Source organism: Styela clava, chromosome 3 (assembly GCF_964204865.1).
Source record: "Styela clava chromosome 3, kaStyClav1.hap1.2, whole genome shotgun sequence".
NCBI lineage: Eukaryota > Metazoa > Chordata > Ascidiacea > Stolidobranchia > Styelidae > Styela > Styela clava.
Genome location: NC_135252.1, coordinates 6,476,638 through 6,494,802, shown reverse-complemented (window position 1 = coordinate 6,494,802; position 18,165 = coordinate 6,476,638). Strand labels below are relative to the sequence as shown.

The 18,165-nt window shown below is 33.6% G+C and overlaps 4 protein-coding genes across 4 annotated transcripts; 2 read left to right on the top strand and 2 right to left on the bottom strand.

The window, feature by feature from the left end:
* Positions 1-165: 165 nt before the first annotated feature.
* LOC120342316 (uncharacterized) lies at positions 166-2,248 on the top strand. Its single transcript, XM_039411097.2, has 4 exons — positions 166-361; positions 698-786; positions 1,116-1,253; positions 1,975-2,248. The coding sequence occupies exons 1-4, from the start codon at positions 292-294 to the stop codon at positions 2,095-2,097; spliced, it is 420 nt and encodes a 139-aa protein (XP_039267031.2). The 5' UTR covers positions 166-291; the 3' UTR covers positions 2,098-2,248.
* A 2,275-nt stretch (positions 2,249-4,523) lies between these two features.
* On the top strand, positions 4,524-10,868 carry LOC120343142 (uncharacterized). The gene is made up of 5 exons (XM_039412258.2): positions 4,524-4,682; positions 4,988-5,112; positions 6,159-6,296; positions 10,103-10,258; positions 10,671-10,868. The coding sequence occupies exons 1-5, from the start codon at positions 4,586-4,588 to the stop codon at positions 10,755-10,757; spliced, it is 603 nt and encodes a 200-aa protein (XP_039268192.2). The 5' UTR covers positions 4,524-4,585; the 3' UTR covers positions 10,758-10,868.
* Positions 10,869-11,003: 135 nt separating this feature from the next.
* On the bottom strand, positions 11,004-13,080 carry LOC120343143 (uncharacterized). Its single transcript, XM_039412259.2, has 3 exons — positions 12,869-13,080; positions 12,179-12,325; positions 11,004-11,793 (listed from the first exon to the last, which is right to left on the bottom strand). Exons 1-3 carry the CDS (start codon positions 13,028-13,030, stop codon positions 11,707-11,709), a joined length of 396 nt encoding a protein of 131 aa, XP_039268193.2. The 5' UTR covers positions 13,031-13,080; the 3' UTR covers positions 11,004-11,706.
* Positions 13,081-14,782: 1,702 nt separating this feature from the next.
* On the bottom strand, positions 14,783-16,455 carry LOC120342581 (uncharacterized). The gene is made up of 3 exons (XM_039411466.2): positions 16,223-16,455; positions 15,636-15,782; positions 14,783-15,353 (listed from the first exon to the last, which is right to left on the bottom strand). The coding sequence occupies exons 1-3, from the start codon at positions 16,385-16,387 to the stop codon at positions 15,273-15,275; spliced, it is 393 nt and encodes a 130-aa protein (XP_039267400.2). The 5' UTR covers positions 16,388-16,455; the 3' UTR covers positions 14,783-15,272.
* Between the last annotated feature and the right edge of the window lie 1,710 nt (positions 16,456-18,165).

Sequence of the window (18,165 nt, the reverse complement as noted above, 5' to 3'; positions counted from 1 at the left end):
ACTTCAAAAACCAAAATGTTAATAAAATGTATAACGCCCTTCCAGAATACCTATTACGTACCAATCGGATATCTATAAACATTTAAAAGCATCCTCGTTTATTAGTTGATTGACACCTGCAGGGCGTGGTAACGTGGAGTATGCAATATATAAGACGGAAAATTACGGCAAACAATATAAGTCACAGTTAGATTTGAGATTTGAAACATAATCTCCAGTAAGTTGTGTCAACATTTAACAGTCTTATAAATTCTAGTCTGTTGTTCGAAGAATTATTACCAAATTTGAAAAATGAAGACAGCAATTATCGTAGCACTTTTCGTCGTCTGCATCCAAGCTAGAATTGTGAAAAGACAAACCGGTGAGAAAGTCGTTATCAAATTGCGTTCAGTGGAATTGCTAGCCTAGAAGCAATATTATTGTATAACTAACAATTTCAAATGCCTTTATACGGTTTCTAAAACAAAAACAAGTTTTTAGAATGGAAAAATAACTATGTAACCTATATCTGATGAATCGGTTCGGGATGAACTGAAATGAGATAGAATAACTTATATAAAATTTAATATTCTTATATAATTTTACATAAAATATAATATTCAAATAATTTTAATTCAATTGAGAGAAAGTTTTGTATTGTGTTTTATAATTGTTTTATTCTTAAGTATAATACATTGTGTTTTTTTCACTTTTTCAGATGTCTTGTTTGATACCGATGTAAACGGCAGGGTTTGCTATGTTGGAGAAAATGGAAATTACACCATGGATATCTGCCCTGAAAGCGAGGTAAGATAACGCTAATAATCATGATTTAGAATTAGATAATACTAATAAAATTGGTGATCATTAAATCGTGATAAAAAAATCAATTGTAAATTTCAGAAATTGTGTCGGTGTGCGATATTATTTGCCGTCTCATATATTAGGCAACACGCAATTAGCATATAGGTTCTTAACACTGATAAATTCCGCTCTGTTTTTCATGCAAAGTTAACTGGAAGGATGTCTTATACATGCGTTCTGTAAATATACAGTTGGAAATGTCTTCATATTATTTAAAATGATAAAAACTCCAATTAGATTTCACTTTATCAATTTCATGCTAATTTTTACAGCAAATGTGTCAAACCGCTATCAGAATAGAGAATGGCAACATTCAAATCACCAATTCCTGCAAACAAGATAAAGCTTGCATGAATAACCAAGATATCAACATACAGAACTGCATTGGTGATGAAGCCTTCAGAAACAATGTGAGTAATGTATTGTTGAATAAAACTAATTATCTCGATATAAATAAGCGAGACAGAATGATCACATATGATGTGTAATGTGATACATTGTAAAGCAATAACGTAACACAAGCTAAGATCTATCCACGCAAAGTTTATTCAAGAAGTGTTCTTGTTAATATTAAAATAGTTTATTCACAAAATGATCGGAAATGCCAAATCAGACCAGCACTCTAACATGTTTCTTGATAAAGATTATAGAACGAGGATTCGATTCTTAGCATGCATCAGGTCTTTGCCGATACAAACCCACCCCGCTCAACTAAGAGAAAGATAAATGGAATTTTAACTTTGATAGCGCATTTCGATTTAGCGTATGCCTATATAAAAATCGGTACTCCTGTAGTATATGAACCAAGATGGCGGATACCGGAACATAGTGTGCGTAACAGGTTAGGGTTAGGCCATAATTTTATCCAATTTTCCATATTTTAGTTCTACTACGATTTCAGAGACTAGTCAAGTGACTCCCGTAGTATTTGTACTGCCCTACTAACCTGGTACACATACTACGTTCCGGTGTCCGCCATCTTGGTACATATACTACGTTCCGGTGTCCGCCATCTTGGTTCACATACTACCTAAAAATCTACCCTAAAATGTGCGAAAATATATATATAAATTTTAAAACCTATCTTTATTATTTTTGCACAAATATAATATTAAATTTTCATTTTTGTAGGTTCGCGTCTGCCACTTTTGCTGTGAAAGTGATCTCTGTAACAACGAATACGATCTGGATACCTTGCTGCTTATCGCCGGACAATACAGAGAACCATCCACTGTTGCCACATTTCTTGAATAGATTTTAAATTATAATGGCTGCAAGTTATCTGCTTACCGATATAAGGGACTTTTTGAACATTCATTTAGTCGAATAAATAGTGATTTTTATTCTATTTTTGATATAAACTGGCATAACATTTGTTTATTTAATAAATATGTTTGCATACCTATTTTGTTATGTTTTGAAGTGGAAGATTTCCATGATGTGGCTCTGTAGCACGTCGTTGTTGATTTTGCCAGCTGGCTCGGGCTCAATTCAAGGTTTCAAAAATACAGTGGTTCTCAACCTTTGCTAGCCTGCCGAACCCCTTCGATCTTCTGCGCGCTCCCGTCAAACCCTATACAGAGGTAGAAGAATCGTATATGACTCAGCGCCATGTTGAGAATTGTCCAGAACGAATGTTGATCATTTTAGCAAAACTCTGCAATGAAATATTTTATTTTCACAAATTTATCACTTAGTAAAATTTTATATGGATATAACATATAAGCACTCTCACTTCTCATCTCCGACTTGTCCGTAAACTTGAGTTGCATTTTATTAGTCGATCGAACCCAGGTTGAGAAACACAGGATGGAGCAGATGGACGATTATCAACATGTGTTGCTTCAATTGAAGTAGTTCCCTTGTAATCTAATGTGGAGCTAATATCAAATTACCTTCAGTAGAATCAGTTGATATTATAAGCATTCTTTATCTCGGTGTCATAGATGAAGTTAAAAATACATTTATCATTCTTTAGTAATCAACAAGTAATCAAGGCCGATTCGAGTTCTTATCAGCAAAACTTGTCGTAATGTTTTATTATGAAATTTTGCTTTACTTTTTAGCAATTTTGCACACTGAATAAAACTCGAATTTTGCAATAACTGAAAACGTTGATTGAATATCTCTCAGCATCCCAGTTGATTTCATGACATTGGTAGTTGTCGGTGTTTCTCATGGGCTGATTTATTCAACTCGCAGTCAGTTTTGTGACCGACTTTGAGAAAACATTCATATATACATTTGTTTCTTTTATTTTTAAAGCAATGTGGGACAAAGTAAATACAAAATGAAGTTAAAAAACATATCCCCCAAACAGATGAGGTTATTACAAGTACAAGTAAGTCTCAAGTCCGAAATACTAGCAGATGATATACATTATATAGGAAGATAGAATATATAAGAAAATATTAGGTATTAAACTAGAATATATAGAAAATATTAGGTATTAAACTAGTTACTAGAAGGTGAAATAAACTGGTAACAAATTATGCTAACGAAAATGACTCATGCGCTTCGTTTGTTTCAAAACCGGTTAAACAAATGTCAACGACAAGTGACGTGCCATCATTTGAACTATAATTTAAACACCTTCGGCAAAATGATATCAGATCAGATAAGATTTTTATTACAAACAATGCAGCCGAGAACGGTCAGAATGAGAGGCTTTGAAGTAAATTGGAAATGAGGTCGTTGTTAAGGCTGCAATAAAGGATAAGTTAGTTTAGCAGCATTTCAATATTGACATCGATATTATAAGATAAGATAACCTTAAGATTATATAAGTTTATAAATATAGCCTGAGGAAATATGTTTTATACTAAAAGGGACGCTTATTGTATTGTGTGTACTTAAAAAATAAACGAGTTTTCTATAACAAAATGCAGGTAAAATTATCACATTTTTATAAAGTAAATTACCCTTTGAATAGTCGTGTATATTATTTCTGACAGATTGAGTCATTTTCCAATTTTGTCAGGGTCGTTTTGCAGTAGATAATTCTTCCCTAACGCAAAAGTTAATTATTTCAAAATGTCAAGCTATTTTCATTTCACGAAGAGAATGTAAATATTATCTATTCAAGAATGGCAGACCTTTATTGTTCATATTTTTGCTTTTACGTGAAGGGTACTTAAAGGGTCAAGAATTTCCAGATCTCACAAGTCAGCTCTTTCAATAAGGTTCACATGGTTCCACAAGGTTCAAGTTTAATTTAATATAATCGTTGTGCAGTAAATGATGGTAGATCTGACTTGTGCAAATTTGAGACCTGGATTCCAAGTTGTCAAAAGATGACTATACTTTTACTTTTAATTGTTGTGAAGTGCCATACGTTTTACGTAATGATTCCCTAGACTTTCATTAGACATTCAGTTAGACTGTATAGTTTATCTGCATTGGAAAAAGTAATATTTACTGCTAAACATATACAATCATATTAACATGATTGAAAATGTGGTTAAGCGAGAGATCCTGAACTAACCAGTAATCCAGACCGAGGCTATGGCCTTGAATGCCATTCGCTAAGTGCATGAGCATCTATTAGTTATGTTGAGTTGTAGTTTATGTTATGCTTGCTAGTTTTCACCAAATTAATCTTTCACACCGATTTACTAGGAAATAAGAGTGTGGCAGAAGCGGAATTAAATTGTAGCCAAACGAAAGTCAAATGCACTGTATATCTATAGAATAAAATGTCACAGTTTACTATTTTTTCAGTTTAATAATTTTGATCATCGTGATGGCAAACTATATTTGGTTATCCTTAGCTTTTCTCTTTCTCTTGCGGCATACCAGCGCACAGACTTCTGGCAACGCTACTGCAGCATCGGCACCCTGTAAGTTCATAACGAAAAATAATGTGTTGAATAATTAAAGCAATTGATGGAATAATTTGAACCATATTTATTAAATTAAAATATGAACTATCAACCGTCAACTTGGCATTTTAAGAACAATAGTGAGCTCTTGTAATTCTTTCCTACTGTGTTATTTTTATATCGTATAGGATTTAAAACGTTGTACTCAATCCATCAAAATTTAAACTGAACGTCAACTGGACGTTTTTCGATATTTTAAATAGATGCTATAAAATTCAAATTTGACTCTATATGCAATATTTAGTTCAAATCATTTTTAACAGCTTTTGCCGGTCTGGTGAATGCTATTCTCGCTTCTGGAAGATTACAGCAATCGATTTCTGGAAGCAAAACTTGTCTTACTGGAGAAAACGATAATTTTAAAGAAGTTCGGTGTCCATCACAAAAGGTATAAAGTTGATTTCAATTATTTATAAAATATGGATATGACACTCGAGGGAAAAAAAACTGACGTCTTCTGATTACAACTCGCCAAAAATAGGGTTTCTTCAAGTTAAAAATCTTGCTTCTGTTTTAATAACATTTATTTTTTGTATTTTGATTTAAATATTCATAATATATTGCACGGAAACAATTTTTGGTTCTGCTAGAGGCAATATTTATAAAGAAAAATGTCACTCAGAATTTTGTCATGGCATCTTGGCGCTGTGTCTTCGGTCGTGATTAAACTCAGAAACTCAGTCTGAGGCCTAAATTCAGGTAGCACAATCATAGGCATTTGATTAGTATGAGATTATTTTGCCAATATATGGACCAATGATGTCTCATATAGTGTAGCCTGTAGGGATTATATCATCGGTGCTAAAGCCAGTCCATGCAAACAAATCCAACAAAAATGCACAGAATCATGTGTAGGGTATGTTGCTATGGTCCCATAGACTCTCCGTGTCGAGACTGCGCTTCCTTTCAGCTGTCCGCTTTCAAGTCTCTAGTAGTTAAAAACGTGTAAAATCTTGGTTGTGTATTATATTCTTCAGTTAAAATGATAACAATAAATTCGATATGAAGATGCAATAAAACGGTAAAATAACTTAACTCAAAGTTGAGACAAAAGCTTGTAGTCGCAGTCGGGGTGCGTGTCGCGCGCTATCCCTCAGCCGAGTGTCCTAATTTTGTAAAACACAAAAGCCGAAACGTGGCAAGCGCGTCACGGGGTCACATGACCTGGGCCTAGGTGTTACTATAAGATCCCATCCCATAAAACCAGCCACACCAGTCCGCCATGTTTCATCCAACAGAGAAACAAGATTTTTATGTCCAAGCTTATTTAGTACAAAAACGATCATTCAAATTAAAGCAATTTTGCAAGCCTTCTAGTAGAAATGAAAAAAAAAAAAATTGAGAGTGAATCTCGGTCGAATGAACTAAAAAATTAGATTAGAACAATACGAATTAGAACAAAATCAAAGGTTTATTATTTGCATATTTTATTAGGGAAATTGCTTGACGAAGATTGTTTACAATCATGATTTGGTTCATGTGATGAGAGAATGCAAGGAAGAAGAACCATGCAAGAATCTACAAAGTCAAAATAGAATACAATGTAGGGGACCTCAAGCAAAAAGAAATCAGGTGATAAAACTCGGTTAGGCAGTATTGTTATCATTACAGAAACGGTGATCTTTATCTTTTTACTAGCACAGACAAACGTGGGCTGGTACTAAATTCCCTCAGGACTGAAATATCCAACGCCTTCAGAGGACAATATAACCCACAGTATGTCCATATAGGATACTCCTGAAGTATGCGTACCAAGATGGCGGACACCAAACGTAGTATGTGTACAAGGTTAGGGTTAGGCCCTAATATCAGGTACAAATACTACGGGAGCCACTTGGCTAGTCCCAGAACTTGCAATAGAACTAAACTACGGGAAATGAAAATAACATTATGGCATAACCCTAACCTGGTACCTGCAACCTGGTTCGCATACTTCAGGAGCACCCCTTATAGCGTAGTAAAATATAGTGCTGTATCACAGTTCACAGCTTCAAGCACTGCTTGATCTTGCAATTTCTGAGTAAATATAGCCGTAGTAAGCATTAAACATTTAGTCACAATACAATATTTCTCGAATAAAAATAAACAAATTGGGTTGGAGTGTTCTTTTCTACTTCTTGTAATTTATACCGTCTGCCCGAGTGTTTTATTGTTTCTATATATAGAAAATTCTACTAACTTCGAAGTACCACTGCTAATATAATTGTATTAATTACAATGAAGCGGAAGTTAATGAATAGGGTCACAATACTCAACTGTTGCTCCCGTTTCTTGAAATAAAACGTTCGAATTTCCCAACTCAAACACTAAGAACAGGTTACGAATTTGATTCCATAAAGTCGTTCTCATTCCAATCAGTCAGTCTATATTTTCTGAGAAATACAAGAAAGTTCAACTCTATGCAACTATATCAAATTCACCAGACAATTTTTCTTGAAACTATAAATGCATGTTAAAATGCATTCACTTGAACACAGATCAAGTAAGTGGCATATTTCAACGCATCGATACCATTGAAAATCAGTGTGCTCTTTTTCTGATTTTTCCTCAGTACAGCAATATTTGCTCAATAAATAAGAGATTGTATAATCCAAGAATAGCATCTGATATGGAGTCCCAAGCAAATCGAACATTTTCTGGTTTGAGTTGTAGCCTATTATTTTTTCTGTATCATGCCCCGGCGTAAATTGGGCCTACATTTTTTTTATTTGAATTTCTAAAACTTTTAATATTGGGAAACGTATATGACATTCCTAATAAAATTGATGAATTAGCATGGATTGATAAAGTTAGGAACAAATTTTAAATATTTGAATTTAGATTTCAATCTTAAGCCAAAACACGAAAACTATACCCGACTCTTAACTCCATAGCGTCGTAGATTCAGTGTGTCCTTGCTTAGGCGTTTGTACCAATCGCCCAGTGATCTGAGTGGTTAAAACCTAATATATACAGCATCGAAATATCGATCCAAATTATTATTACAGGTGCAAATATGCCATTATTGCTGCAACACAAGCAATTGCAACGACAATGTTGCCCTCGAGAAAATATTGCAAGAAAAGTTGGGAAAGAAAGAAAAATAATCTTGGGAATAAAAGGCACGATTGGGACGAGTTCTCTATGAATGTGTGTTAGACTAATTCTGTATCTTGTGACAAACTATCTTTGAAATACATTAGATATGGTGATGAAATTTATTTTAGTCATACAAGGTTTCAGTAAGCAGGCGGAAAAGTGACTACAGCGCAGTTTAAATTTGAAAATTTAAGAAAATAGCGCATACAAAATAAATCAATGGACGAATTAATTTGGATTCCTGGTTTTTCTAGTTAGTCCTAACTTGCTTCCCCTTAAAATATGTTTTAAATAGTGTGTAAAAGCAAGCCCAAAAATATCATGAATAGCACATCTTTTATATTTTAATTTTAATAATTTAAACCTGCTTCTAAGGTAAAAGTGATGCACTCTATACAAAGTCGTACTTGCTGTGAACTCAATTGCTGCTAAATTCCCGGAGAGTTGTTCGCAGAAATATTTAGTCATTTCCTATACGGGGGAAACTTGAGAAGGATTCAAATGGATACAACTTTGCCTTAGAGATTCAGACTGGGACGGAAATATCAAAAAGCCGAATTCAATGAAATAAATTCAATAGCTTGTTTATACGATTTCCGCTTGAGCTAAAAAGGCTTTAAAAGCCAGAGCAACAGGAAATAAATTAATTTGAATCTGTACGTTGACACGCTATCGAGGTGTCATTCTCGTAGTTGAATTTAGTTTGGTCGCGTAGTTTGATTTATATATTGAGCTTTACGTTACATTGCTATTTAAAATAAACCCACGCAAGACAATATAACAAATTGCTAATAACAAATTTCAAAATTGGTTTTCATGATTTATAATAAAAACTCCGAAATATGATATAGCCTACTGATTTCGACGGTGCTTACTTCGATCAAAAAATGTAGTTTCCTGTGGGATGCAGTCAGGATGATTTATATTTATGCATTTAAGTAATGCATGACGCTGTCTGCAGCGGAAACATTTCAATACTGGATTCAATAAATTTGCACGTTCTGTACACAAGATTTCATTAGTTCCACTACACCCAAGGGAGACGTCAAGTACGAAATATGATAGTTGACCCTTTTCATAAAGATTATTGAATTTGTAGTGGGACCTGTTGATATGGTGCGAAGCTAAGAGTTAGTGAAAAGCATTGGCATTTTAAAACCTTATCGGACTAAAATAACGAGTAATAATATCGGTTTGGTTTACCTTTCCGTCAGAAAAAATGAATAAAACTCATGTGCGGAAATTGTTCTTCCAGCGTACTTTCTTGGACTCTAGGCTGGTATAAGCGAGTAGATTTTCCTAGAAACATAACTTTCCTATTTGAAAAAACGGTCTTGAATTTGGCGCCCATTATTGCTGAATTACTTCAAAAATTTAACATAATCAAACTCACTTGGTTTTTCTGCTTTCTTAATGGTATAATAATGTGTATACGTCAACGGCAGTTAGTTCAAGCAATTGTAGTATAATATAAGGTACCGCAAACAAAAAGTCGTGAAACAAAACTATGACAGAATTCTATAAAAAAAATGGAGCATTTTCTTAATGTTTGACTCGTATTGTGGATGCTGATTTGTTCGCCAGGTATTTTATCATTGTTTGGGACCGATGTTTTCAAGTTCGAGATTCGATTATATTATCTTGAAGTTTATGACATATTTCTTGCATATATACGATGACATTACCAATTTATATATTATTTATATTTTATTAAAGGTGATATCATTAGCATAGTCGATTTATTTGAAGTTACAAGGCATAAATATGAAAATTGCAGCGATTTTTCTATACACCTTCGTATCATTGACGTTGGCTGCTGAATGGCCGGCAATAACGACATCACCTAAATGTTACTTGCGCTTCTCTGAGAAATCATTTCGATTTCAATGTTCCACGCGTCAGATTGTGAGTTAACTTCCTTCATTTCAAGGTCACAGAATTATTGTATGTGTCTTGCCCATACATGCTCGTTCTAATAAATCTTATTTTATTAACTTTTCTGATTTTTAGTAAATTGGAATTAGGTCATAATTTATGGCAGTTATATTGTTCATTATTATGTCCATGTTCATATTTGAAATTAGATAGGCATCAGATTTTTCAAAAATATTTTAACAAATTTTTTTTTCTAAATCCAATTTTAAATTTCGACTTATTATCATTAAAAATGATTAATTATTTGGAAAATCAGAAATAACAACATTCATTGAAAATTTTGATCAGTTTGTATAAATTGTAGCTGACGTTGATGTTCTAGTCTAAACATATAAAAATACCGAATATTTGTCATATATTTTTAGATGGCGTGCCACACCAAGATTACATTTACGAACGGATATACGGGCCTACACGAAAATGCTGAGGTTGAAAGTCAGTGCATGCCGGTATCAGAATGCCTAGAATTGGGCAGCCAAAATGTGGAAGCGTGCAAAACTGCAGGAGAAACTGCAATCGATGTAAGATTTGGGTGTAACAGCAGAATTTCAGATAATATTTATTCAAACCCGGGTGTAATTGTTGAGCAAATCACATTATATGATCATTTCGTTATGTCAGCACTGATGCCAAACAAAAATTATTAGGAAATTAGTGCAATGTTGAAAAAAATAAAACAAAAATGCAACAAAATGAATATAAACTTTTGCTTCTTTTTAATCTACCATTTTTAGAATGTGTCAGCGTCATATATGCTATGCCTGCTGATAAGCTTTATATATATATATATATATATATATAGAAAGTAATTTTAAACTTTGCTGTAACGGCGTTTTGCTTACCAACAGTTCGAAAGCAGTTTTGTGTCTAATGTAACATTAATATAATGAAGCGTGTGCATTCTTATGAAATTATAAATATATTATTTTTTAGGGAACAGTCTGCAACTATTGCTGTTTCACAGATGGTTGCAACAACGACAACTATGTCATTGAGAGAATAGAGAGAGGGTTAGCCTAGGTTGCAACTCGCAAGATACTTCACTTCAGATTTTTTTCCAGCAGAAAAAAATCAAATAAAAAAGCGAGCATTGTATGTTGGAGTGTAATAAAACATCAAAATAAAATAAAATTGCTTGTTGATTCCATTATTTTAAACCGCAAATAGGAAGTTGACAGAGAAATATATTTTCGATCTAAAATCTAAAGGTTCTCACTCGTTCAGTGTTTAAAGTCTGGCAGATTGAATTCAGACGCTCAATTGAGCTTTAAGATTTGACATCAACGTTGTTCAATGTTAATGCAACATGAAACCAATTTTTATATCTTGCATAGCGATTGATCAGATTTTATCAAGTATATATATCGTTAGTTGTATTGTGACTTTCAGATGATGAAAAAACACAAGGATAATTGCTAGGATGAATTTTGCTTAGAAAAATATTTGCCGTTGTTTCGTAAACAGTATTGTATTGTTAATTGTACGGTATGTTGCTTCTCAACTGTACTGTCCAGACTGTAACTCCACAAAATACTGTAATCCCTATCTATTAGTACGTTATGCTAGACATATGCTAGCAAAAGCATTACATTTAATAGTATAATTGCTTCTTACTATTTATCATTGGTTGATTAAAGTACGCAATAGACATATAAAACATAGGAAAGATTTTTTGATTTTCGTAGTACAAATAAAAATGATTCCTCCCATTTAGCAACAGTATTATAAAGTGAAACGAGACACAATTTTCATTTGTTACAATAATGTTTCCAACAAGCGAACAACAAAAGTAGATGAATTCGTAACTAAATAAAAATAAAAACTGGAAAATGCAGTAACGAATAAATGACTAAGCATTGTTGAAAACGTGGGAATATACGATAATGCAAGATGATATGTCATGGGGTATGAAATTTTCATTTAAACAAATTGTGTTAGCATGAAATATACAAAAATATATTTTGAATCTTCAATCGCTAGTACTTTTGGGAATAATATTGATTTGTATCTCTTGATTACAATCATCGGTATAACAGCAGTAGTAACACACACTTTCCTGTAAAAAGTATGATACATAGTTTATGATAGAATTATAACACTCGAAAAAAAAAGACATTAGAAAACTAAACTTTTCGAAATTTGTGATATCACTGATGAATAACATTCTATGATACAGTAGTAAATAGACCACACGCTTACACTTGAGCCTATTTTCCCGTACTATGTTTTATTATTATTAACCAAACTCAGAATGAAGACTATGGCAGATAATAAAAAGTTGACAATCATCAATTCGTGCTGTATTTTGCCTCAGAATCAATAATCAGAGTTGGATTCAGGCCTCGCCATGTTCAGCCCGCATTGGGCTATCCCACTAACAACTGTCAACCACTCATTGCTTAACACCCTTAAATTTTGCGTTTTATTTATTATAAACTCACTCCTTCTGCGGATTCATCATTAAGACACAATTCATTGTTTTTATTCGAGAGTTCCATGCACTCGTTTTTCTCCATACACGATTTTGTGACTATTGCTGATTGGTCTTGATCAACGGGCAAAAGTAGCTTCGTTACGCATGCAGCTAACTGCAAAAAAGTTTGGTTCATTTTTAACTAATAAATTTCATAGCCATTATTAAAAATAGGTACATTCCATTCGAGTTTCTATCTTTCGTAGTTTTATTCTCATAGATGGCAAAATTAGTTTTTTTTTGAATAGTTCACCCAGCCTATTATTGCCAGCGGTTATAAACATATAATTGGACATGCGAGCAATACTTGAATTACACGGACACGACGTTTGTCCATACGTGCCGGTACGGTAAGAACTTAGACTACCGAGCAATACGGATTGAAAAGTATGCCTCTTCAATTTAAAAATAAAGTAAAGTTTGGATAAAATGTCGTGTACCATAAAAAAAGAAAACTATTTGCGTTCAAGGGACCCAATCCATGTTTAAATATTAAAGGTTTGAAATCGAACAGTCTATTAGCATTTTTTTAACAAATAACGACAAGAATTTGGCAAAACGCTGTGTGTGTTAGATGTGATGTTAATGTGATATATGTGATGTGTTAGATAAAAAATAAAAATTGTATCAAAGCAATTTCAAATAACAATATACTCACTCCGTCAATTTCGCATGAATCACTCATATATTTGTCATTTTTTCCGACGTAACATTTTTTTGATGAGTTCACCATAGATGAGAGACGCGTTCTGAGGAAATATAACGTGAAGGCCTGAGATGATGTCACGCAGACGACTAAAATAATAACGAAGATTTTCATTTCATCCAGCAATATTCTTTTAATTATTGAAAACTGGAAATACAATATTACTAATTGTTACTGGTGCGCTGTCATTATAATTCACTTACGATTCGATAGCGAGTAAATCGGTAACACAATTGGTACAATATCAATCGATGTTTGGAATCGATAGGTCACATGGGGGAATAATTGCCGTATTTGAATTATTTGTTTCTACTTCGTGCTGTCGAATTGAAATCACGATCTAGTTACTTCGAAATAACCCCTAAAACAAAGAATTTGTTATAAGAAATACTCTACTGTTTATTACAAGGAAGCAAAGGGCAGTCGAGGGCATTACTGAATTATAATCATGATAAGTTATCTCCCTAAGTTGCAAATCAGGTTTTAGTCTGGCATTAGGAATCAAATTCAACTTGGACAAATGATGTCGAGAATGGATTTTTGTCGGTGCTATGAGCAATATAATGCTGCTTTTTCTTAAGGTTCTTGCATATTTCGATGGCTCTTTTCCTGGACAAAAAGCTTGGTTTGCGTTCACCTCACCATATCCACAAAGAATTTATAAAAAAAAAAAATGGACAAGCAATGTTGTTTCAACTAATCTCACTGTATCTGAAATTTCTATATACCAATCTCGTTGTAGCGCTTTTTCAACAAGCGATTTTAATTCCGGTAGCGCGTGACATTTATACAAAGTGTATACGTTTAATCGAAACCGGCAGCACCCGTACCTCTGCAAGAGTAGCATCCGTACCTCTGCTCTTGATATAATTTACGTAGACTATTTATGCTTTATTTATCATTAAAAAAATAGTGCAATGCAGTACATATATGCAATAGAACACCATGCAGCACAACAAGAAACACTGCATCCTGTAACTACACCAACCGACAATGAAATCATCTGAGTTTTAGTTGATTTGACATGAATAATTACTATCTGAACGATGCATCCGTAAGTTTGTCTCATATTGCTACTCTTTGTTTTAAAAGTAGTTAACTTGCTATTTGAGAATTAAGTAGTCTGTCGCCTATTATGAAATAGATGAACCTCACCTAGTGCAGCATCAACTGCCGATCGGAAACGAACTGTCTCTGAAAACTACGGCGATGTAAATGGTTTACATGAATATTTGAAAATGTTAATTAGGTTGTATAAATTTGATTTAAGCATGTGTAATTTAAGTACGTGCATGGCGATGTTGTGACAGTAAACAACCGAATACTACTGCAAGTGTACATCTTTTTTTGGTTGCGATTGCCTCCTTCATAATTCACAAGAAAGCGGCTGTCGCCAAGTCGCTCTACCTTCCAATCTATCCTACATATTGTGATCTTTGTGCAAACGCCACATCCAGTGTACAGATAAGGTATTTATTGCATAATTAGATACTAGCAATATAAGTCAGTCATTAAAATTGTTTCCCCTAATTCGAAAAAAATCAGTAATTTAGAGTTGGTTACTATGACGTGCGTTGCTTCAGAACTCGTTTTTATTGTGAATGGGGCAGCACTAGTTATATACAAACGTGCCACTTTCTTGTTATAGATATTGTATAAATCTATTGAACAACCGGTGTCGAGGCTGTATTATCGGCAAAATGTTGTTTATAATCTTGTAGATAAAACCCCTGCTACGATACCACACGCGTAACCGCGATCCGACTCTGGGACCCCACCCGCTGGTTAGTTATGCTAGACATAATGGTGACTGCCGATTGATTACTATTCACTCTGTTTTCAAAACTGAGAAGCATGAGACAAATATTCTTTTCGGACATTTAATATTGTAATTGCTTTTTTGCATTTATGATTGATTGATAAAAGTACACAATAAACATGCAAAAACATGAGAAAAAAACTTGTAGTGCTTCATCACATTTAGAAACAGTTAAATTAGGCAATGACGAAACATGCAGAATTCTTTTTTTATATATATATTTATTAATATATAAAACACAGTTGATCGGTACATCTACAACTTACTTGATCACTAATCATAGAAAATACACAATCAGAATTCATCATATAAGATATTCAAGGTAATCAATTATTGTGCAAACATCTTAAAATTTCCCATTTTTGTTTGCAGTTCATAGTGACATTTTTTTTTATTAATATATGCAGAATTCTAAGCTAAAAAAAACTATAAAACTCATTAGCGCTTCCACGCGCCGTTGTACATAAAGAAATGCCCCTAACAAGTGTGAATGTAATATAAACAAATGTTGTCAACAAAAATATATCATAAAGTGTTCTAATCGTCTTTGGAAACAATTTTGATTTTTATTTCTTGATTACAATCATCGGTAAAACAGCAGTAGTAGCACACTCTTTCCTGTAAAAATGATGTCGTATGTTAGAGTAAGAATATACTAAACATCTACAGTTAAGCATACTGTTTCGCACTGTATTCATTTCTTAGAAAAGCGAAAAATTGCAAAACTCGTTAGCAATCACCAGTTTCGCTGTCGTAGGGCTGAAAATCAATAATAAGATCGGGCTTAGGCTTACACTAGGACTAGGCCATGTTCAGCCTCCACGAAGCTAGCCCACTTGCAGCCATAAACCACTTATGGTTTCATAAAGTTTTAATTTTGCGTTTTATTGCTCAACTTACTCCTTCTGCAGACTCATCATTAGGACACAATTCCTTGTTTTTATCCGAAAGTTGCATGCATTCGTTTTTTTCCATACAAGATTTTGTGACTATTGCTGACTGGTCTTGATCGGCGGAAAAAAGTAGTTTCGTTACGCATGCAGCTGACTGAAAAAATAGTTTGGTGCATTTGTGTTAATTTCTAACTAATAAATCTTACAGCAATTATTAATAAAGTTGAGTTTACAGCTTGGGTTGCTTTTCAATGATTAGCTCGAGATTCTGTTCGCATTTTTAATCGCATTGAGGTCGCAGACAAGTTTATTGAGTAACACATCAATCCAATTATAGTCTTTGATCGATTCCGGTTTTAAGCATATAATTGGACATGATGGCAATACTTGAATATTCGGACACCTGGAAGAATTTCCAAAAAAAAGGTCCTCTCCTAAATTATAAAAAAATAGCAAAGTTTTGGGTTAAATATGGGTCTGATGGGACAAAGTAAAAGTAAGTTCTGGGGCCTTTTGTTTCTTCAAGTACCTGAAGTTTGATATCGAAATGTCCGGAAAATGTTTTAAGGCAATTTTCAATAATAATGTACTCACTCCGTCGATCTTGCATTTAGTGCTCTTGTATTTTTCATCTTCTCCGACGTAACATTTTTTTGCTGAGTTCACCATAGAAGAAAGACGAGCTCTGAGGAAATCTAACGTAAAGGCATGCGATGATGTCACACAGACGACTAATAAGATAATAACTGAGATTTTCATTTTATCTAGTAATAGTCTCTTAATTATTAGGAACTGAAAATCTAACAATGCTAATTGTTAGTGGTGTGTTGCCATCAGTTGACAGTTTGACAACAGGTAAATTGGTAACTCAATTGGTGAAAACTTAATCGGTTGAAATCTAGAGGTTTGCATCTGTGACGTTTTATTTTTTGGTTATTGCGCCAGCCAATAAAATTATCAACTAGTATGACACAACGCGCATGGGTTTGCAAAAAAAATTATAGCTAGCTACATGATCATTTTATCTACAAGGTTGTTGAATCTTATTTGTTTTGCGGCAAATAAGATTCAACAACCTTGTAGAAGATTCAACAACCTTGCGTGCGCATAAGAGATACACAGTACGTTCACTTTCTTGCGCGAACGCTTAAGTGATAAGAAAATCGAAGTACATCTCGCAAGTACAGCACTTACACATATGCTCTGCGCCAAATAGACGTGGACTATTTATGCAGTATTCCTCGTTGAAAAAAAAAATATTTGCAATATAGCATCACAAAAACAAGAAGAAACTGCATCCTGTAACTGCTACATCATCCAGCTTGATTCGACATTAAGATTAATTACTATAAAGCGATACATCCGTACGTTTGTCTCATACCGTTTCTCTTTGTTTTGAAATAACGTACATTGTCAGTTGATAATTAATTACTGTAACGTCTGGCGTGACATGGACGAATTTCACTTATTCGGTGCTTGCGTACTGGCGTGTTGGACAGCTTATTTATGAAAAGAAATATATGGACCAGTCAACCAAAACTTTCAACTGTGTTTGTTGGGATGCACTCTTGTTTTTTATCAGCTTCGATACTTTTTCTTATATTTGATGGTACAACAACATTTCTTTGTGTATATAGACTCATTTTTGAACATGCATACAATTAACAGGAATGTTTATCGTCTTCTAAAAAAGTACAATTTCATATGACACTCAGGTACGCACAAATACCGATTTTCTTTACTACGTAGAAAACTATGTGGTTCGTTTATCAAACATTGGCACGAGATGATTATACATTCTATCTGTTGTTGAGGAATAATATTGGCTATAGTCTCTGAATACCTCATTTGGCTCGTAATGCCAGAGATTGATTTCATATTCTAGATTGAAAAACAGTACAAACCAAACAAATTTTGCAATCACAACGCCGTTACAAATCACACGTGACTGCAAACTAGAAACGTGAACGTGAATTCAGCCATATATAATTCGCGTTAGCACTGCTATGTTTGATGAGTTGGATAGACACGATAAGTTCTATCCATACAATCAACTGGCAAATATTGTAAAATTTAAATAAAATGTCAGTATTATCTTAGTCGTTAGTAACATATTAACTAATAACTAATGTAACTGCGGTAATTATAATTTATCATTGATGTGACATCTTATTTTCGTACGTTAATAGGAAATCAGTCAACGGCGTCAATTTATTTATTCTATTAAATACCAAGCAAGCTTATAAAACAGTTATCAATTACGTACGATCAATTTCAAAATTATGGGTTATTTTCAATAACTGTTCAACGGTTTTTAAGTGTTATCCAGTGACAATGGAGAAAGTAATACGTGAGTAGGATAATATGCTATTGTCATTACAAAATCGAAAATCAGCTGAGTAAGTATTTGTAGCTAGATTTAAATATCTGACGCCCTCCAGCCAAATGGGGCCAAACATAGGCACCAAAAAACGTTGACAAACAACTTAATATTAATAAACTTAACGGAAAGCGATGAGTGACATTTATAAAAGATT

Excerpts from the sequence above, each read along its gene's own strand:
- LOC120342316 (XM_039411097.2), top strand. The coding sequence starts at position 292 with ATGAAGACAGCAATTATCGTAGCACTTTTCGTCGTCTGCATCCAAGCT. Across the intron at positions 362-697 it reads AATTGTGAAAAGACAAACCG|ATGTCTTGTTTGATACCGAT; the intron begins GTGAGAAAGTCG and ends TCACTTTTTCAG. Across the intron at positions 787-1,115 it reads ATATCTGCCCTGAAAGCGAG|CAAATGTGTCAAACCGCTAT; the intron begins GTAAGATAACGC and ends TAATTTTTACAG.
- LOC120343142 (XM_039412258.2), top strand. The coding sequence starts at position 4,586 with ATGGCAAACTATATTTGGTTATCCTTAGCTTTTCTCTTTCTCTTGCGG. Across the intron at positions 4,683-4,987 it reads TACTGCAGCATCGGCACCCT|CTTTTGCCGGTCTGGTGAAT; the intron begins GTAAGTTCATAA and ends CATTTTTAACAG. Across the intron at positions 6,297-10,102 it reads CTCAAGCAAAAAGAAATCAG|ATGGCGTGCCACACCAAGAT; the intron begins GTGATAAAACTC and ends ATATATTTTTAG.
- LOC120343143 (XM_039412259.2), bottom strand. The coding sequence starts at position 13,030 with ATGAAAATCTTCGTTATTATTTTAGTCGTCTGCGTGACATCATCTCAG. Across the intron at positions 12,326-12,868 it reads ATTCATGCGAAATTGACGGA|TTAGCTGCATGCGTAACGAA; the intron begins GTGAGTATATTG and ends ACTTTTTTGCAG. Across the intron at positions 11,794-12,178 it reads ATGATGAATCCGCAGAAGGA|GAAAGTGTGTGTTACTACTG; the intron begins GTGAGTTTATAA and ends TACTTTTTACAG.
- LOC120342581 (XM_039411466.2), bottom strand. The coding sequence starts at position 16,387 with ATGAAAATCTCAGTTATTATCTTATTAGTCGTCTGTGTGACATCATCG. Across the intron at positions 15,783-16,222 it reads CTAAATGCAAGATCGACGGA|TCAGCTGCATGCGTAACGAA; the intron begins GTGAGTACATTA and ends CTATTTTTTCAG. Across the intron at positions 15,354-15,635 it reads ATGATGAGTCTGCAGAAGGA|GAAAGAGTGTGCTACTACTG; the intron begins GTAAGTTGAGCA and ends TCATTTTTACAG.